The sequence below is a fragment of the Orycteropus afer genome, unplaced genomic scaffold, assembly GCF_000298275.1.
Source record: "Orycteropus afer afer isolate SDZICR_OR568_19922 unplaced genomic scaffold, OryAfe1.0 scaffold00202, whole genome shotgun sequence".
Taxonomy (NCBI): domain Eukaryota; kingdom Metazoa; phylum Chordata; class Mammalia; order Tubulidentata; family Orycteropodidae; genus Orycteropus; species Orycteropus afer.
Genome location: NW_006921789.1, coordinates 427,998 through 450,955, shown reverse-complemented (window position 1 = coordinate 450,955; position 22,958 = coordinate 427,998). Strand labels below are relative to the sequence as shown.

Sequence of the window (22,958 nt, the reverse complement as noted above, 5' to 3'; positions counted from 1 at the left end):
CACAGTGACTGCGATGATGGGCTCAAGTATAGCAGAGATCGTGGAGCTGGCGCGGGATCGGGCAGTGTTTTGTTCTGCTGTGCATGGGGTCGCTATCAGTTGGAAATGACTCAACGGCACCTAACAACAGCAACATGTCTCAGAGAGGTTCTAGATTATATATATATATATATATAAACATTGTTATGATAGGTGCTATTGAGTTGGATCAGACTCATAACAACCCTATGTATAAGAGAACGACATGCTACCCGGTCCTGTACTGTCCTTATGATCGTTGCCAAGCTTGAGGCCATTTTCATGTCTTGTTTTACTTCTGTTCTGCACGTTACGTATCTTTTAGTTTAAGAAATAATAGTCTTATTATTTTATATTTCCCCAGATTTGCAACTAGCTCTGTGGTTCTCTATGGCCCAGTGTAGTTGTTGTCGTGTATGCTTAAGATATCACAAATATGCTTTTAAGAGAAAATGGAGAAAATTAACTTAGTATTGTCCATAAAATTTTAATAAGAATGGAGTTACATTCTGCCATGTCATCCCTTATATTTTCAGAAAATCTGAAAAACAAACCAAAAAACACTAAAACTTTTTAGAAACCCAATATTCTTTTCAACATTTTCAAATTTAAGAGTTACTAAAGTTGAAAATCAATCTATGATAAAAATGCTTTCGAAGCAACAATAATATGCAGAACTTACTTAGGTCAGTGCTAGTCAAATTTCAGACAGCATCTGAATCATAGAGGAATAGTTATGTTACAGATTCTTGAGCCCCATCCCTAAATGCTCCCATTCAGGAGGTGAGGTGGAGATGAAGAATTTTCATTTTGAACAAGCAAAGCTGGAGATGAGGAATTTTCATTTTGAACAATCAAAACTGATGCTGCCAATCCATGGACTATATTTTGAGGAGTGATTTACAGATGGCCTGAGTATAAAGATTTATTGGCTCTGAAACCCAATAGTGGTTACTATGAGTCAGAATCGACTGGATAGCGGTGAGTTTGGCTTTTTTGAGTTTGAGTACTAGAGTATGTATTAATCATTTAAATTATGTTTTTCAGAAAAAGAATTTCAACTGTACCAGAAGAGTCCACTGCCCAGAAATGAATGTCAGTTCTGTACAGATACAAGGTGATGCTGATTATTTCATCAACCATCTCGGAGTTCCAGCTCTGCAGTTCGTTTATGAGGACATCAAAGCATTAGAGGTGATTCTTTCTAAAAATGCAGCACATACTCACACACACATACAAATATCAGACAAGCAGAGATTTTTATCCAGGGCTATTCGTCTCTCTCTCAATAGGTCACTAGAGAAAGCTTCTTCATCTAGAGAGTTATTCTTGTTGTTCAGAGGCTTTGTAGAGTGTCTGAAAACATCAGCGCTTTTCAATAGTGTGAATTCAATTTAAAAAGATTTATACTGTCACTCACATTCTCACAGTATGCTTCACAACAAGAAATTTGCAGTTGTTGGATTAACATCAAAACGTAATTGCAATCTTCAGTATTCAGAGGAACAGATGCCATGTGCAATAGATTCTCTCTCCTTGCCCAAGGGAAAACGTGTTTCACTTGCTATATATTAATGTGATTCTTGTGGATTAGGTACCCAAATTTTGTCAATAGTTTGCCTGCCTAAAAAGATACTACTTTTGTATGTGTGGGTGTGTATGAAGCTGGAAGTCTTCTTCCCAAAGAATATCACTGAGGCATGATTCACCTTAATTAAGTTTGTGTTCATCCATCTGTTAGACTTCAGTCCTTTTCATCTTTTTCAGAATAATGTTGCAGGAAACTGTTTCTCTATGGATCTAAACTTGTTGGAATATTACCTTCTTTGCAAATTGTACATGGATTATTGGGAGCTATTGAAAACTTCTGAGATGGCCTATTAAAGTAATTATTACTTTATTAGCAAAAAACAGAAAAACTAAATCTGTTGCCATTGATGTGATTCCTATTCATAACGGCCTAATAGGACAGATTAGAATTGGTCCATAGGGTTTATAAGGCTGTACGTCTATGAGAGCAGACTGCTACATTTTTTTTTTTTTCCCCACAGAGTGGTGGGTTCAAACCACTGACCTTTTGGTTACAGCTGTGCACTTTAAGCAATACTTGTTGTTGTTGCTGTTGTTTGCCATTGAGTCGGACCTGACTCATAGTGATCCCTCCTTGGGTTTCCAAGGCGGTATCACTACAGAAGTAGATTGTCCAACCTCCCTTCCGAGGAGTGGCTGGTGGGTTTGAACCGTCAGCCTTCTGGTTAGCAGTCCAGTGTCTTAGGCATTATGCTACCAGAAATCCTTTAAGCAGTACTAGTGGCTGAAAGATAAAGCCTGCCTTGCTCTTCAACTATAGGTAAAAGTCAGGATTCAATTATATTATCATATTTCAGCTATTCATTATCTTGATTTCTTATAGCTTTTAGCAATAACTATTAATATTTCACTTTATGTTTCTCTCATCCATTTACTCCCCCTATAAACAGCTAATAATTAATAACACCAAATTAAATTCATGGAGGAGTGATAATATCTAAAAAATCTGGGAGAATCCCTATTTTGATGAGATAAATTCTTGAGTAATCCAAAAATAATCCTAACAATTCATCCATTCCTCATTTGGATTGTTGTATGTCATTGCATAAAAATGGTTTACATGTGAAGAGGCATTTTTCTTTCCTGTAAACTAAATATATATACTTTGATTAGATCAATGCATTAAAAATTAATTCATTTTTAAATTTCCGGATTTATATATTTTAATATCTCTGTCTTCCCCCATCACAGTCCACAGTTCCTGCCATGTAGGCAAACTGAATGATAGCTCTGTTATGGACTGAATTGTGTCCCCCAGAAAAAATGTGTTAACTTGACTGGGCCATGATTCTCTGTAGTTTGGCAGTTAAATAATGATATAATTTGGCAGTTATGTAATTATGTAATCATTGCCCACCATGTGATATGATGCAATCTGCCAATCAATTGTAAGGAGATTAGGGTGAGGTGCAATACTCTTACTCAGGTCATAGCCCTGATCTGATGTAACGTTACTTTCTCTAAGATGTGTCCTGAATTACCTTTTATCTTAAAAAAAAAAATTAAAAAAAAAAGAGAGCAGAGAAGGGGATACGTACTACCACCAAGAAACAAGAATTAGGGGTGGAGCACATAATTTGGAATCAGCATCCCTATACTGAAAGCCTCGGAGACTCAGTGAAATATTGATGCCAAGACACATGGAGATCAAGGAATGTCGGGATCATAGATGTTCAAAGAGGACGAGTTTGACCTTTTTGTTTCCTGAGAGAGAATAATTTTTTTTGTTTATTAAAGGCATCTATTTGTGGTATTTCTGTTACAGCAGCACTAGAAAACTGAGACAAACTGTTATTTGATAGATGTCAAATTCACCTTTGTTGAGCATTAAGTCAAGAATTTACAGAGGCAATATTATTACATGAGCTTTGGAAAGGAACTATACTTGACACTTGACTCTGACCCATACTGGACAAATTATTTAACAGAAGTATTTTACAGGAAGTTTGGTATACTTGTCAAATCTACTTCAAAGAGCTATGGTGAGCATATGGTGAGACTATGCATATAGAAGATTTAGCTAACACCTAGCATATCACAAGCTCCTAACAGTTGTACCTAAGATCATAATTTTTGGTCCACCAAAAACAAACAAACAAACAAAAAACAACTTACTGCCATTGAGTTGATTTGACTCATAGTGACCCTGCCTTGAGTTTCTGAGGCAGTATCACTATGGAAGTAGATTGCCCAATCTTCCTTCCAAGGAATGGTTGGTGGGTTTGAACAGCCAGCCTTCTGGTTAGTAGTCCAATACCTTAGACATTATGCCAGCAGAGTAGTAAAATTTCTAGACTTTCTAGATAAGAAAACATCAATGGAAGGCATAATTATTAATGTTTAAGAAAAATAAACTTCTAAGACTAAAGAAGATTGGATCTGATGAGGATCAACTAGAGGATATCAACTGGGGGAAGTTTTGGAAACAGGTCTCAGTGAAATTCTAATTAGGTATAGCATCATTGTGAAACTCCTAAAGATATCTGTTAGAACTAGTTTAGTGTGAAGAGCTAATCAGTTTTTCAAATTACTCAGAGTTATACCCATCATCAAAATAATTTTTTATCATATTTATTTCCAAAAAGTAATTAGAGAAAATCCCTTATGCTTCATAACAAATGGCACTACTTATATTGCTTCAGTGGGAAACATTCTTAAAAAATGGATTTGTCCCTTTCAAAAAATGAATCCTTGAGATGAGCTCATTTTGGTTGGTGAAACTCTCCAAAGAACAGATATTAACCTTTGCTTTCTATATTAACCTATAATAAATATTTGTATGTGGTTATTAAGAGCAATTATAAATATTGAAGTACTTTATTCATGATGTAAAAAAATATTTATCCTGTGTCACTTACTAAGTCAGTAATGAGTTTACAGTGTTTTCATGAAATTGGAATTAGATTTTAAACATATATGTATTTATCGAGATGGATTTAAATATGTATCATCTATCTATCTATCTATCTATCTATCTATCTATCTATCTATCTATTTATCCACATCATGTGGCTCAAATGGTTCAATGTTTGATTGTTAGCTGAATGGTTTGGCAGTTAGAAGCCACCCAGAAAAGCTTCAGAACACAGGCCTGGTGATCTGCTTCCAAAAGGTCACTGCCTTGAAAACTCTATAGAGCAGTACTGTTCGGCACACGTGGGGTTGCCATGAGTAGGAATCAACTTGGTAGCAACTAACAACAAGAAGTATATCTATGTATAGCCCTTGTGGTGCAGTGGTGAAGTGCTCAGCTGCTAACCAAAAGGTTGGCTCTTGAACCCACCAGCCACTGTTCAGGAAAAAGATGTGACATTCTGCTTCTCTAAAGATTTAGAGCCTTGAGAACCCTATGAGGCAGTTCTGTGTTCTAAAGTGTCACTAACAGAATCAACTCCATGGCAATGTGTTTTTCTTGTTGTTGTCATACATGTATACCTGCATATATATGTATGTATATTTGTATGTGTGTGTGAATATATGTAAGGATTTAGAGAAAGCCCTTGGTATTTCAAGTTTTTAAATCCCTGAATTACTTCTCATATCAGTGGTCAATTTGTATTAGTTTTTCTCTAGGCATCTGTTTCCTGATCTGTAACTAATTAAAAGAGAAATAAATCAAGGATAATATCTATCATTTATTAGCTATTTTCTGTGTATTTCACACTTTATTGAATATTTTATACTTCTTTCCTAATTTAATACTCACAATTTCCCTCTGAAGTAATGTTGTTTTTAAGTAATCAAGTAAATTCCAACTCATAGCAACCCTGCGTACAAGAGAATGAAACACTGCTTGGTCTTATACTATCCTCACAATGTTTGCTATGTTTGAGTCCATTGTTGCAGCCTCAACAAGACCCTCATTTTGTTGAGTATCTCTTTCTCTTCTTTCCTGACCCTCTACTTTATCAAGCATGATCTTATCTAGGGACTGGTTCCTCCTGATAAAATGTCCAAAAGGCTTGAGATGAAGTCTCACCATCCTTGCCTCTAAGGAGTATACTGTCTGTACTTCTTCCAAGACAGATTTGTTTATTCTTCTGGCAGTCCATTGTATATTCAATATTCTTCACCAACACCATAACCCAGAGACATCAGTTCTTCTTTGGTCTTCCTTATTCATTGCCTAGCCTTCTCATGCATATGAAATGATTGAAAACACCATGGCTTGGGTCAGGAGCACCTTAGTCTTCAAAGTAACATCTTTGCTCTTTATTACTTTAAAGATATCTTTTGCAGCACATTCACCCAATGCTTTATGTTATTTGCTTTCTTGACTGCTGCTTCTGTGGGCATTGATTGTGGATCCAAGCAAAATGAAATCCTTGACAACTTCAATCTTTTCTCCATTTATCATGACGTTGCTGATTGGTCTAGTTGTGAAGATTTTTGTTTTCTTTATGTTGAGGTGTAATCTGTATGGAAGGGTGTAGTAGTATTTGATCTTCATCAGTAAGTGCTTCAAGCCTTCTTCACTTTCAGCAAGCAAAGTTGAGTCATCTATATATTTCAAGTTGTTAATGAGTCTTTCTCCAATCCTGATTCTGCATTCCTCTTCACAGAGTTCAGTTCCTACGATTATTTGTTCAGAGCACAGATTGAATAAGTATGATGAATGGATGCAACCCTGATGTACACATTTCCTGACTTAAACTATGCAATTTCCCCTTGTTCTACTTCTTGGTCTATGCACAATTTCCTCATGAGCACAAGTAAGTGTTCTGGAATTCCTATTCTTTGCATTGCTCCCTGATTTGTTGTGATCCACACAGTAAAATACTTTTGTATAGTTAATAAATCACATGTAAACATCTTTCTGGTATTCTCTGCTTTTGGCCAAGAGCCATCTGACATCAACAGTAATATCCCTCATCCACATCCTCTTCTGAATCTGGCTTGAATTTCTGGCAGTTCTCTAAGGACTATTGCAACCATTTTTTAATTGTTTTCAGCAAAATGTTACTTCTCTGTGATATTAATGATATTGTTTGATAATTTTTGCTTTCTGTTGGATCATCTTTCTTTGGGATGGCCACAAATATGGACCTACTTGGTTGGCCAGGTAGCTCTCTTCCAAATTTCATGTAATAAATGAGTGAGCACTTCCAGGGCTGCATCTGTCTGGCCCTCTTAGGTAGTTATCATTACTAATAACCCCTTTTTGGCTGAAAAGAGACTGAAATTTAGAGAATAAGTAGCTGATCCAAGCTCATAAAGCTAATAAATTATCTAGACAGCAGTGGATTTCATATCTCTTTGACTCTAAGCTCATGTTGTTAACTATTAAACTAAGCTTGAAAATTTGGATCTCAATGACAATATCTAGTCCACAGATATAATTTGTTTGGTCTTTAGATTATTCTAAGGAGGTCTGGTGATGTAGTGGGTAAAGAATTTGGCTTCTCACCAGAAGGTCAACAGTTAAAACCTACCAGCTGCTCTGTGGGAAGACAATGAAGCAATCTACTTCTGTAAAGATTTACAGCTGTGGAAACCCTGTAGGGGTTGCTGTGAGTTAGAATCAACTTGATGGCAGTGGGTTTAATACATGTATGATTCACATTGCTTATTCATTCATACGTATATGTATGCACTGCTACCAGGTGCAAGCACTCTGATAAGTTCTAGGGACCTAAAGGTGAAAAGACTGCCTTCCACTCTTCTGTGGATCTCTGGTGGTGCAGTGCCTAAGACATTTGACTGTTAACCAGAAGGTTGGCAGTTCAAACCCACCAGCCACTCCATGGAAAGAAGATAGGGCAATCTACTTCCATAAAGATTTATCACCTTGAAAACTCAATAGAGATCACTATGAGTCAGAATCGACTGAGGTAGCTATTATTACTAATAACACCTTTTTTTGGTTGAAAAGAAACTGGACTTAAAAGATTAAGTAGCTGATCCAAGATCACAAAGGTAATAAATGACCTAGACAGCAGTGGATCTCAGATCTGTTTGATGTTAAGCACATGTTCTTAATTAACTATTACACTAATGTTGTAAATTTGTATCTCAATGGCAATATCTAGTCCACAGATATAATTTGTTTGCTCTATAGTATGTTGAAATGTTGGCTGTTCTTGCAACATTGAACTTTTTTTTTTATTCCATGGAAACAATCATCTAAAGGGGGGTATCGTTCACTAGTTTGCCATGGTCTTTATAATAAAAACTTAGCCATGTTGTTGTTCCTAGAATGCAGTTAAGAATATTTCCAACACCTGTTTTTGAAAAAAAAAAAAAAAAGAATATGAATGATCAAATGAAAGGGCATTTGTGACTATGTAGCCTTTGTTATCTGCCTTGCCCTTATAGAAACTAAGGTTATAATTTCTCCACTTTGACTAAATTGTTTGAAGTTGATTATTGTTAAAAACTGTACATATGCTATAAGTGAGATAATTTTATGCTTATGCTAGTGCTTTAAATAAGTTATGTATAATTTACTTGGATGTTTATAGTGCCAATCAGGACTTCTGCCTATTATATATTTTTATTTACTAAGAATGATCATGACTCTCTTACATTCTTCAATATCAGCAATTGAATAGTTGAGTAATAGAAAAAAATGCACTTTTTAAATTAGAAAAAAAATTGAATTACAGAAAAATAAACAAGTGCCATAGAGACAAAAAAAATTCTCTTTTCATGGAGTTGTGGGTTATTACTAGTTTTAAAATTATTTTTGACAAAACATGACATTTTATAGTATCTATCCCAAATATTTCAAGCTACCCACAGTCCCATTAGTAATTTTTCCTTATACTTTATCTTTATGCAGATGTGTTTCTTAGGATTGCTTAGAACATTTTCATCTTTAGCTTTTCTTGGCATCTCTACTCTAATTTGCCAATAATTAAATTTCACAAATGCAAAGCATACTATGGATTTGCCAAATGTTAGAGTGATTCCTTCTCATCTTGCCCTGTTAATTGAAACATCTCTAGTTATAATCTTTATTTAAATAAGGTTTTCAATTTGTAAACACTATTGCACCTGTTAGAAAAGGCATTCATTCTTCCATCGATTAAATACAATGCAGAAATTGCTAAAAAGGAAATGAAAAGACAGATGCTTTCTGATTAAGGGTGCAGTGTTTATGACATACTGGTGGTCCAATGCACATTTTTTCTGTCATTTAACAGCTGTTTCACTTAATTTTTGTTCCAAATCAGTATATTTACTATCTGTAGGGCATGTCAGAGGCTCTACCTTTCTTAATACCATTATGAGCTACATAGTGTTCATTTAGGCAAGGTCTGATCACACATATATCCACAGTCCCAACCCCCATAAGGCCATTTGGTTAAAAATTTGAAGTACCTACAGTGGTTCATAACAAACAGGCACTATTTTGTGATATGAATCAAAACATTATTATTATTATTATTATTATTACTATATTATTTTGTTAAACACATTTACTGTATCTAGAAGTGTTTTTTAATGCTTTTTATGCATAGAAAAAACACTATACACTAAGACAAATATTCGAGTAACTCACGTTAGATACAAACTACCTAACTGTTCTGACTTACATACAAATTCAATTCAAAGACGAACTTAGGAACAGAATTCATTCATAATCTAGGAACTGCCTGAATATAACACTGTGTTTGCCTAATGTCTAGATTGCAAACATACTGTGGATGTTAAGTGACATATGACTATATCAAAAGAGAAATTCATGTTCTAGCCAGCTTTATTCCATGAAATTGAAACTCTGTCTCCTTACTCTGTTTAACCTTAAATTTTTGCACTGTTCTGCTTCAAACATTCTATTAGACCCAATTTACCACTATAATGGAGCACTGAACATTTAAATAACTATGAGATAAAGAGGTATTATATCTTTTTTTATAGGCATAGTCTCTGGTGGCATAGTGCCTAAGGCATTTGACTGCTAACCACATGGCTGGTGGTTCAAACCCATCAACCAATCCTCAGAAAGAAGGTTGGGCAATCTACTTCCGTAGTGATTCTGCCTCGGAAACCCAAGGAGGGGTCGCTATGAGTCGGATCCAACTCGAAGGCAGTGGACAGGTGGGTAGTATTTGCATAATTGTTTCAATATCATTTAGTAACCAAAGGATAGAAAATCAAGTAATATAGGTATTTGGAAACTCTGATCAGTTCTTCTGAGGTTAGAAGAACACACAAATATATTAATGTATAAAATCAAAACTCACTGCCATCAAGTCAGTTTGGAGTCATAGTGAGCCGTCCTTGGGTTTCCAAGGCAGTATCTCTAAGGAAGTAGATTGCCCAGTCTTCCTTCCCAGGAGTGACTAGTAGGTTAAAACTGCTCGCCTTCTTGTTACCAGTCAAATACCTTAGGCACTACACCACCAGAGCTCCTATATTTATATATACATACATATATGTGTAAAACTTTAACATTGAGGTAATTTGATGGGATAAATAATATTTCATTTAAGCAGATATAGAACACATTCTGAGCAAAGTAGCTCCTAATTAATATATTAATTCTTCATGCTTTATCTTACAGAGTAAAAGAATGATTTATCTTACTTAGAGCTAATTATTTGATTACCTTTTCTGTTTGCAACATAGTCACTGCTGTTGTTATGTTAGCAGATAGTAACACCTCAAAAGTAAATTTAAAGCTTCTGACTAAGGAAACAAATAGGTATATACTTTCTCCTTATTAATCAACTACATCTTTATCTGACATTCTGTATTTACAATAATAGTAAAGAACTTACTTTCTAACTATTTTGCACATTAATAAGGTATTTCTGGTAGTAACAAACACCAAGATGTGAGACAAGAGTAATATTCATTGTAATTAAGATCATGTGTCAACTTGCCTGGTCCATATATCTCAGTAGTTTGGCAGTATCTAATGATGTCATTTGGCAGTTAGTTAATGGTGTAATGTTGGAGGTAAGTAATGATGTAGTCATCCTCAATTTTATGATCTGATATGATCATCCTTCATTTTCACATAACACCAACTTCACATAATGACCTGGTCTTTGGAATCTAACCATGTTGATAAGTAAGGAGGAGCTATGCTGAAGTATGCATGAGTCGTATAATGTTTTGCATTATTTTCTTTAATAGTTTTCATACTGATAGTTATAAACCTTATATAATAACAAGAATGATTTTTACTTCAAAATGTGGCAATTAAATGCAGGAGAGAAAGAAATTTTTTTAGTGTTCTCTCTAGCTTATTAACTTTTTTTGGAACATATTTTAGGAAAAGTACATGTAATACTGGACCAATAGATATAGCATTATTTATTTCCGATTTGATCCACTTCGTTTAAGACAGAGGTTCTTATACATTTTATCCTAAAAATCCTTTTGCCCTTGACATGATGTATGACTCCACTGATACAAAGCTTTTTAAAATGTGACTAATATCTTTGAAACTTTATCATATTAGAAAATAAAACAGAAAAATACATAATATTTATTAACTCAGTTAAAATATAAAAATATATTACAAATTAATTTAAACAACATATTTTATGGAAAATAATCCTATTTCTCCAACATTATGTTTCTAAAACATTATGAGAAGAGTGGTATTGTTATATATTTTTGCAAATCTCTTTAATGTGACTTAATATAAGAAAGCTGGATTGTTGCTTAATCTGTTGTAATATATTGTTTTGCTGCAAATATATGAAGAAAATGTGGCTGAATAAACTTTTCATATCATTAGTTATTTTCTTTGATACTACACTGAAACTCAACAAGTGGCATCCTAAAAGTTAGTGGCAATATGGAATCTGAAACCATATTAAGGTGTTTTCTTTACCCTGTACATTGAGAGAGAATATGTGTGAAAATGTCAGTATTATTATGAAAATAGTTTTTATCTCAGAGATATACATATCCTTGGACTATGCTTGGAGAAACGCGGACTTAAGGAAGTGGCCATGGTTAAAATAGTCTACTTCATTCTTTATAATATCTGACAAGGTCTTCACCTTGGCTGTGATTCTATATAATCGTGTGTTGTGTCTTTTTTGGTCATCGTTGAGTAGTGCCATTCCATTTATGTGACAGACAACATGAAGTAGAGAATATAACAAACACTCTCATAAACTGTGCTCTACAAAGAATTCCACTTCTTAGAGTCATTCCTTTAGAAGAAAAGGTTAAACCCCAATCAACAAGTCAACTGTTATAGAGCAGACTTGAAAAGCTTTGATTGTATAGTATATGAAATGCTTGTCACAGAGGGAGTGCTATTAAAGTTGCTGTACACTTCCAAGAGCCTGAGGAGTAAACATGAGAAATTGAAATATGAGACAGATATTGAAAAAACAAAGAGAGGAAAAGCTCTTAAGACTCAAATGGATAATTCAAAAGATCATACTTCAAATTGCCTAATATTTTGAAATGGCTGCAAGGAGGACAGATTTCCCCTAGCAGTTGTCCTTGCTTGGAATTCTAAATAAGAACATTTATTCTGAAAGCCCACCATCATTGGATCAAATATACAGAATGCACACTGTATTTAACTCTAATATTTTTCTCAGGAATTATCTTGTGATCATCCCTATAATAATAATGCTTTTGGTAAGTTCAATAATATTTGTAAGTGGATTTTACGATAAACCATATTGTAATTTCAGTTATTTCTAAGGTCAGAATAAGGGCAATTCTGACATAATTTATTCAGGTATGTGTTAATTCAAACTCACTCATTTATTTAGCCAGTAGTTTTCTGTGATTCAGGCACTGTTACAAATACAAAGATAAATAAAATATATCCTTTTACCTCAAAGTAGTCACACTCTAGATTGGGACTTAGACATATAAACAACAGAATTAAGTACAATAAATGTTCTCTTAACTAAGTTCCACTTAACCAACTTGTAGAAATAAGACTTTTCATCACCTTGAAACATAACGGGCCACGTTACAGATTTCTTGAAGCACATAGTATTAGGATCCTTTCTGAATTTCTGCACACTTGTGCTCTCTCAGGTTCAGTGGTACATTTGTCCAGAATCAGTTCTTTTCTCAAATTTATATATACCCTTTGTTGTTATGATTAATAATTAGGCAATTTAAGTAGTCATAGAAACTTGTGAACCATGAGTATTAAAAAAGTACTTCTAAGAAACTTACATTGAAAACAATTAAAGGAAACTTGCTAATAAATAATTGATGTCTAGAGCACCAAACCCCAGAAGGAAGGTTGGGCAATCTACTTCCGTAGTGATACCATCTCAGAAACCCAAGGGGGCGTCACTATGAATCAGATCTGACTTGACAGCAGTGTGTTGTGTGTAGAGGACCAAGCAACTTCAATGATTTTGGGAAATGTGTAATACTCTAGATGTATTCTACACTCACTTTATTTTACAAGCATTTTAAAAACTCCACTCTAAATTAAAAAAAAAAGAAAAAAAGTGAAATGGGGGTATTATACAGTTGTTGTTGTTGTTACATACCATCAAGTCTGCTCTGCCTAATAGTGGTCCTATGTACAACAGAACAAAATGCTGCCCAGTCCTGTCCCAGTCTCACAGATATATATAATATATAGTATAAGAAAGAAATAATAACACTTAATACAGCAGACCAATGGTCAGAAAGAAAGCCTTGGATTCATATTAGTATTTTCACCAATAAATATGCACTCATGAACTTTAGGTTACAATGTAATATTTTATGTTTGCATGATATAGTTTTATTTCTTTTTAGTATTTTACTTATTATTTAGATGAATTAATATTATAAGTAACTTACCAATCACTGGGATGAATCATTTATGCTAAGAGGGCTTCTAATGTGGAGTGGAGTGATAGAAGCATGAGACTATGGAGAAAAATAATATTTTAAAAGCAATCATATAACTGTTGTGATAGGCAGATTTCTGTTATAAGTCATTGGAACATGGTAACTCACTTAATTGAACATTTTACTTATAACTTACTTTACTTAGTACCTATGAGCCACCACTTGTCTGTCCATTTGCCGTACAGTCGTGGCTTGCATGTTGCTGTGAGGCTGGAGCCCCATCAGCAGTATTTCAAACACCAGCAGGGTCATCCATGGTGGACAGGTTTCAGCGGAGCTTCCATATTAAAACTGACTTAGAAGAAGGAAGGGGCCATCCACCTCTTAAAGAACTGTTCAGTGAAAACCTTATGAATAGCAATGAAAAACTGTCTGATATATTACTGGAAAACGTGATGAATAGCCCCGAAACATTGTCCAAAATAGTTCCAGAAGATGAACCCCTCAGGTTGGAAAGCACTCAAAATACTACTGGGGAAGAGCTGCCTCCTCAAAGTAGAGTTGACCTTAATGACGTGGATAGAGTAAAGTTTTCGTGATCTTTATTTGCTGATGCAGTTTCTTCAAAATTGGAAGAAACAGCTGCAAACATTCATTAATAATCGGAACATGGAATGTATGAAGTATGAACCTTGGAAAACTGGAATTTGTCAAACATGAAACAGAACACATGAAGATCAATATCCTAGGCATTAGTGAACTGAGATGGACTGATTTTGGCCATTTTGTATCAGACAACCATATTATCTACTATGCTGGGAATGACAAATTGAATAGGAATGATGTGGCATTCATCATTACAAAGAATGTTTCAAGACCTATCCTATAGTACAGTGCTGTCAGTGATAGGATAATATCCATACACCTACAAGGAAGACCAGTCAGTACTACTATTATTTAAATTTATGCACCAACCAGCAAAGCCAAGGACAAGGAAACTGAAAATTTTTACCAACTTCTGCAGTCTGAAATTGACCAAACATGCAATCAAGATGTGTTGTTTATCACCAGTGATTTAAATGCAAAAGTTGGAAACAAAGAAGAATCACTGGTAGTTGGAAAATATGGCCTTGGTGATAGAAATGGCATTGGAGATTGCATGATAGACTTTTGCAAGACTAATGACTTATTCATTACAAATACCTTTTTTCAACAAAATAAATGGCAGCTATACACATGGACTTCATCAGATAGAATGCACAGAAATCAGATTGACTAGGTCTGTGGAAAAAGGTGATGGAGAATCTCAATATCTTCAGCGAAAACAAGGCCAGGAACTGACTGTGGAACAGACCATCAAGTGCTCATATACAAGTTGAAGCTGAAGCTGAAGACAATTATAATCAGCCCATGAGAGCCAAAATATTACCTTGATTATATTCCACCTAAATTTAGAGATCATCTACAGAATAGATTTGATGCTTTAAACACCGGTGACTGAAAACCAGATGAATTGTGGGACAGTATCAAGAACATCATACATGAAGAAAGCAAAAGGTAATTAAAAAGACAAGAAAGAAAGAAAAGACACAAATGGATATCAGCAGAAACTCTGAAATTTGTTCCAGAATGGAGAGTAGCTAAAGCAAATGGAAGGAACACCAAGACAACAGAGCTGAACAGAAGATTTCTGAGAGCAGCTCGAGAAGAGAAAGTAAATTACTATAATGAAATAAATGTGCAAAGACCTGGAGTTAGAAAACCAAAAGGGAAGAACACATTCGGCATTTCTCAAGTTGAAAGAATTGAAGAAAAAAAATTAAGCCTCAAGTTGCAATATTGAAAGATTCTATGGGCAATATATTGAAAGATGCAGGATACATCAGAAGAAGATGGAAGGAATACACAGTCACTGTACCACAAAGAATTGGTCAATGTTCATCCATTTCAGAAGGTGGCATATGATCAAGAACCAATGGTACTGAAGGAAGAAGTCGAAGCTGCACTGAAGGAATTGGCTAAAATGAGGCCCCAGGAATTGATGGAATACTCATTGAGATGTTTAAATGAACAGATACTGTGCTGGAGACACTTACTCTTTTATGCCAGGACAGAGACCTGGCCAACTGACTGGAAGAATATTTGTACCCATTCTAAAGAAAGGTGATCCCACATTATGTGAAAATTATCAAAGAATATCATTAATATCACACTCAAGTAAAATCTTGCTGAAGATAATTCAAGAGTGGTTGCAGTAGTATGTTGATAGGAACCTTTCAGAAATGCAAGCTGCATTTAGAAAAGGACGTGGAATGAGAGATATCATTGTTGATGTCAGATGGGTCTTGGCTGAATGTAGAGAATACCAGAAAGATATTATGTTTTTTATTGACTATGCAAAAGCATTCAATTGTGTGGATTACAACAAATTATGGATACATTGAGAAGAATGGGAATTCCAGAACACTTGATTGTGCTCATGAGGAACCTGTATATAGACCAGGAGGCTATAATTCAAAAAGAACAAGGGGATACCTCATGGTTTAATATCAGGAAGGGAATGTGTCAGGGTTGTATCATTTCACCATACTTATTCAATCTGTATGCTGAGCAAATAATCCAAGAAGCTGGAGTATGTGAAGAGAACATGACATCAGGATTGGAGGAAGACTCCTCAACAACCTGCGATATGCAGATTACACAAGCTTGCTTGCTGAAAGTGAAGGTGGATTGAATCACTTACTGATGAAGATTAAAGACTACAGTCTGCAGTATGGATTACACCTGGTATAAAGAAAACAAAAATCCTCACAACTGGACCAATAAGCAGCATCATTATAAATGGAGAAAAGGTTGAAAGATTTCATATTGCTTGGTTCTGCAATCAACACCAATGGAAGCAGCAGTCAAGAAATGAGACAACATATTGCACTTGGCAAATCTCCTGCAAAAGACTTCTCTCAAGTGCTGAAGAGGAAAGATGCCTCTTTGAAGACTAAGGTGCACTTGACCCAAGCCATGGTGTTTTCAATAGCCTCATACGCATGTGAGACCTGGACACTGAATAAGGAAGACTGAAGGAGAGTTGATGCTTTTGAGTTGTGGTATTGGAGAAGAATGCTAAGAGTTCCATGGACTGCTGAAAGAACAAAAAAATCTGTCCTGGAGGAAGTGCAGCCAGAATGCTCCTTGGAAGAGAGAATGACCAAACTTCATCTTACCTACTCTTTGTTCATGTTGTCATAAGGGACTGTTTCTTGCTGAAGGATATTATGCTTGGTAAAGTGGAGGGTCAACAAAAAAGGGGAAGACCCTCAAAGAGATGGTTGACACAGTGGGTGCAACAATGGGCTCAGATAAGACAAGCATTGTGAGCTTGGCGCAGGATCAGGCAGTATTTCATTCTGCTTTGCATAGGGTTTTCGAGTAGAAGCTCACTGGAAAGCACCTAACAATAAGAATAGTATCTATGAAGAAGGTGTGTATATTACCACATTCTCTGAAGGTGGAGAAAATGAGGCACAAAGGGGTTAAGAAAACCTACTCAAGGTCACACATCTATTGTTTTTCTTCCCTTTTGGTATTCTAACTCTAGGTCTTTGCACATTTCATTATAATCATTTACTTTATCCTCTGAGCTGCACTTTTAAATCTTCTGTTCAGCTCTTTTATCTTGTCATTTCATCCATTTGCTTTAGGTACTCTCACTTCAAGTGCAAGTTTCAGAGTCTCTTCTGAAATCCATTTTGGTCTTTTCTTCCTTTCCCTTTAATGACCTTTTTGCTTTCTTCATGGATGATGTTCTTGATGGAGTCCTACAATTCCTCTGGTTTTTGGTCATTGCTGTTCAAAGCACAAAATTTATTCTTTAGATGGTCTCTAAATTCAGGAGGGATATAATCGAGGTCACATTTTAGGTCTTGTAGACTTCTTTTAATTGTCTTCAGCTTCAACGTAAACTTGCCTATGAGCAGCTGACAATCTATTCCACAATTAGCTCCTGGCCTTATTTTGGCTGAAAATATTGAGCTTCTCCATTGCCTCTTGCCACAGATGTAGTCAGTCTGATTCCTGTGTACTCCATCTGTTGAAGTGCATGTGTATAGTCACTGTTTGTGTTGTTGAAAAAAGGTATTTGCAATGAATAAATCATTGGTCTTGCAAAATTCTATCATGTGATCTCCAGCGTTATTTCTATCACCAAGGCCATACTTTCCAACTATCAGTGATTCTTCTTTGTTTCCAACTTTTGTATTCCAATCACCAGTTATAATTAACACATCTTGACTGCATGTTTGGTAAATTTCAGACTGCAGAAGTTGGTAAAAATCTTCAATTTCCTCATCTTTGGTTTTGATGGTTGGTGCTTAAGTTTGAATAATAGTGGGATTAACTGGTCTTCCTTATAAGTGTACAGATATTATTCTATCACTGACAGCTTTGTACTTCAAGATAGATCTTGATACATTCTTTGTGATGATGAATGCCACACCATTCCTCCTTAACTTGTCATTCTTGGTGTAGTAGATCATATGGTTGTCTGATTCATAATGGCCAATACCAGTCCATTTCAGCTCATGAATGACTAGGATGTTGATTTTTATGTGTTCCATTTCATTTTTGACAACTCCCAATTTTCCTAGATTCATCCTTCATACATTCCATGTTCCTATTATTAATGGATATTTGCAGCTGTTTCTTCCCATTTTGAGTCATGCTACATCAACAAATGGAGGTTCCAAAAGCTTTATTCCATCTATATTGCTAAGGTCAGCTCTACTCTGAGGAGGCAGCTCTTCCCCAGTCATCTTGAGTGCCTTCTGACCCGAGGGGCTCATTTTCTGGCCCTATATTGGACAATGTTTCAGGGCTATTCATAAAGTTTTCCAGTAATATATAAGATGGTGTTTCACTGTTATTCATAAGGTTTTCATCCACTTCTTCCTCAAAGAAGTAGATAGCCTCTTCCTTCTTCTGAGTCTGTCTTAGCAACCACCACAGTACAACAAACTGACAGACAAGTTCCTCTCCCCTAGTTGTTCCAAGCCACTCCACTCGCTTCCTGGTCTCCCTCAGCTGCTCTGAACCTGCTGCCCCACCTCACTACCTTCTTGGCCTTCCTCAGGCCACTCTGAATCTGCTGCACCACCTGGCTTCCTTCCTGGTCTCCCTCAGGCTGCTTCAAACCCAGCACGCTGCATTGCTTCTTCCCAGCCTCCAACATATCTATTAACTGGTGGAATCTGCATTCAAACCAACAGTCTACTGCTTAATCTTATATTGTCTCTCATTATTTTCTAGAGAAAATTAAGTAGTTCTAAAATACTTTCCATCCCCTAGTACATCCATAGTAATACTATTATGTTCAGTTCTTATTTGCCCCAGTTACTTATAAAAAGGCATCAAAAATTCAGTTTTGGAACTTTCTCAAAATTAGATCACAGCTGGAAATGAGTACTATATCTTAAGTGAATTTAAAATTATCATAAATTTATATATAATTATAAGAACTATTAGGAGCTCTGGTAGCATATTGCCTAAGGCACTTGACTGCTAACCAGAAGGCTGGCGGTTCAAACCCACCAGCCACTCCTCGGAAGGAAGATGGGGCACTCTACTTCCGTAGTGATACTGCCTCGGAAACCCAAGGAGGGGCCACTATGAGTTGGGTCCAACTTGACGGCACACAACATAACATAAGAACTATTATCAATGTTTCCCTATAGGATGTATATAATCTTTTTTTTAAGTCTATAATTAGATTACAAAGTACACAAAATATATGTTTCAAATAAATATAAGTTAATAATTTAAAGCATTATGGGAAAAAAATAAAATTGTGTCAAACTTCCTTAAACATGAGTAATTAGTTTCTCAAAATATTAAAATGAAGATATGATACTGTCTTTGCTCTTATCTCCTTTCCTTTATAATGTGATATCTTAACAGTCCATATAGTATGAAAACTTGTGGTGTTCATATACGTATCTATTCTATCCTCTGGTTCCTAATCTTATTTCAAAGTGAATTTTTGATGAAGAGGAGATGGACAAATTATTGTTGTTGTTAGGTGGCTTCAAGTGTGTTTTGACCCATAGCAACCCACTTACAACAGAATGAAACACTGCTCAGTCCTACATTGACTCATAATCTTTGCCATTCTTGAGTCCTTTGCTATAGACACTGTCTTAATCCATCTTGTTGAGGATATTTCCCTTTTTGGTGACTCTCTAATTTACCACACATGGTATCCTTCTCCAGGGATTGGTGTTTCCTGATAACATGACCAAAGTACGAGAGACAAAGTCTGGTCATTTTTGTTTCTAAGGAGAATTCTGGCTGTAGTTTTTCCAAGACACATTTGTTTGTTCTTCTGGAAGCCCATAGTACATTCAATATTCTCTGCCAACACCATAATTAAAATGTATCAGTTCTTTTGTGGTCTTCCTAATTCATTGTTCAGCTTTCACAAGCATATGATACTATTGAAATGAGAATGACTTAGGTCAGACACAGTTCAGTCTTCAAAGTGACCTTTTAATACATTAACAGTTTTTTTTTTTTCCTAATTGTGATTTGGGTGAAAGTTTACAAAGCAAATTCACTTTCCATACAGCAGCTCACATAAACTTTGTCTGAAGATATTGACTATAATTTCCCACAATGCAACAACTCCCCTCCTACTTCATCCCCATAGTTGCTGCTTCCCTGTGTCCTTCCTTCCCATGCACTACTGCCCCCTGAGCTGTCTCCCTGTGTATACACAGCCCTTCTATTCTGCCATGATTGATATCTCCAAGGAGTATATCTACCTAATGTGAATGTTCAGCTCATATGCTTGTCTTTTGTTTCACTGGAAGCCACAGGAGTGGGTTCAATTCCAGACCTCAAGGGCAGCTAAGTGCCATAGTCTCAGTGGTTTCATCAGGCTCTGTTGTACCAGCAAACCTGGTCCCCATTTTTTTTTTTTTTTGGTAATGATTTTGAGTTTTGTTCTACATTGTTCTCCCACTCTATCCAGGATCTCCTACATAGATCCCCCTCTGAGTGGTTGGCAGTGGTAGCTGGGCACCATCTAGTTCTTCTAGTCTCATAGTCATATAGGCTGAGCATCACATGGTGTACCATTCACTAGGACTAATTATTTCCATGTGTCTTTGTTTTTCTTCATTTTTCTTTTCTCTGGATGAGGAGAGACCCATCATTGCATCTAGATGGCTTCTTGCAAGCTTTTACAATCCCAGTTGCTACTCACCAAAGTAGGACATAGAACAATGGTTTTGTGTAGTATGTTATGCCAATTGAGCTTCATGTCCTCTGGGACTGTGGTCCCAAGCCCACAGGTCCAATTTCTTGCTCCCTCTGGGTAGCTGGCTCTGGCCAAGAAATGACTACAACCTTGTCCTTTGTCAGCTCTACTATATACCTGGGTCTTCCAACTCTTTACATGATCTTGGGCACACTTCCCCCTGCACAGGCATACCGAATAGCTCAGCCTGTCCACCCATCTATTGACCCATATATCAATGTTTGCCTTCACTGACGACTCAGTACTATATGTCTTTTGGCATTTTAACTCTTTTAAAGAAGTCTTTTGCAACAGATTTGCCCAGTGCAGTACTTAGTTTTGTTTCTTTACTGTTACTTCCATGGGCATTAATTGTGTTTACAAATAAAATTAAATCCTTGACAACTTCAGTATTTTCTCAATTTATCTCGATGTTGCTTAGTGACCACTTATGGAGATTTTCCTTTTCTTTGAGATGTAATCCATAGTAAATGTTATAGTCTTTGTTCTTCATCAGTAATTGTTTCAAATTTTCACTTTCACCAAGCAATGTTGTGTCACCTGGATATTGCAGATAGTTAAAAATTGCTCATGAAGTTTTCAATGGATAATTTTTTCAGTGGTGGACCATTTCTTCCTTCTTCCTAGTCTGTCTTGTCAGCAAAATGTCTGGAAGTGCCACTAAAAACTGTCCACCCTCATTGACCTTGCTGGTGTCTGAAATACCAGTGGCATACTTTCCAGCATTATAGCAATACACAAGGAACTGCAGATGAGTGGTGGACACATTAGTTACTTCTAATTTTATTGATAATGTGACTTACCTTTGTGCAGAATATTTTAGATCCAAAATCATTTTGGAGAAGACATTATGAAGTTTTAAATGAATGATTAAAATGTTATTAGCAATTTTGGTATCTGTATGTTCTAACAATAAACTCCAGAAAGAATTGGCATACTGAAAAATTAAAAGGTATGAGCATAAATGAATTTCTTTGTCCCTTCCTTAATCTCCACAGCTTCTTTATTTTATTTGCATCTGGAATTGTAGATCGTCTACATTTCTCTCACAGCTTACAAACACATAAGTTATAGTTTCTCTTTTTTTTTTTCTTTAAATAGGCATGTGTTTATGTATAAAACACAAAGAAAGTCTCAACAGTAGCCTTGAAGTCTTGTAAAAGTTAAAAGTATAAAACGATTGAAGCCAAGGCCACTTGGCTTATAAAGATCACTATGGTTTCCTCATGAAAGTTCTGGCTTTTATATTAGTCTCAAGAGTGCTGCAGTTGTCTTCAGTCTCCATTCATGATGCTCTTATCCCTGTGATTTTAAATGAAAAGAGAGAATTGTGCTCAAAGAGAACACAGTATTTATCAGTATTTTGATTTCTACAGCCTCTTGTCAATAGCTTTAGCCTTGAAATTATTCAGACCCAATTTTCTCTTATCAGTAAAGAACACTGTAAGTCTAAATAGTGTAGGGTTTATATTGCAGTGAGGAGTGGGCAAATGTAGGGAAAATATCCTGTAGCTTTATGTACAAGGTCACTTTCACTTGTCTTTAAAGCATTATTTTGTTGCTTTACTTTTATTCTTTGATTATTTTGATTGCAGCTTCAGAAATTTTACATGTATTCATTGTTTAGACAGAATAATTTCTAATATGTGTCCCTTAGGTATCTCTTCTTTAAAAGAAGTTGAATTAAAAAGCATCATGCACTAGTAATATTGAAACATGGGCTTGGAAAAGGCAAAATAAAATTAGGACATTGTTCCTGGCAAAACATTCGAGTTAACTTTTGAGCCCTGATACTCTCTGTCTAGGCCATGCTATCCAGGTAGGAACAGAAGCCACAGTAGCTATCATTGATTTGAAAACTCTCATTAATTCAGGGGTGATTTTGGACAACAGAAAGTGTTAAATGTGGATGAAACATTATGCTAAGTGAAAGAATCCAGATGCAAAGATCACATATTGAATGATTCCATCTTTATGAAATGATCAGAATAAGTAAATTCATAGGTAGAGAAAGAAAATTAGTGGTTACCAGAGATTTTGGGAAATGGAGTGAGAAATGACTGTTCAGTGGGTATGTAGTTTCCTTCTGTGATGATGAAAATATATAAACTGGATAGAGGTAAGGGTAACACAACATTGTGAGTACACTAAATACCATTGAATCGTACAGTTTAAAATGGTTACTTTTATTGTGAGGGAGCTCTGGTAGCATAGTGCTTAAGGCACTTGACTGCTAACCAGAAGGCTGGCGGTTCAAACCCACCAGTCACTCCTCGGAAGGAAGATGGGGCAATCTACTTCCGTAGTGATA

At 35.7% G+C, this 22,958-nt stretch overlaps 1 protein-coding gene across 1 annotated transcript in view; it reads left to right on the top strand.

The window, feature by feature from the left end:
- Window positions 1–22,958, top strand: part of NAALADL2 (N-acetylated alpha-linked acidic dipeptidase like 2) — a 1,092,303-nt gene that overhangs the window by 760,032 nt on the left and 309,313 nt on the right. The window contains exon 10 of the mRNA XM_007948094.2: window positions 1,066–1,212. Within this exon, the coding sequence (XP_007946285.2) occupies window positions 1,066–1,212 (147 nt within the window). The remainder of the gene's footprint in view (window positions 1–1,065; window positions 1,213–22,958) is intronic.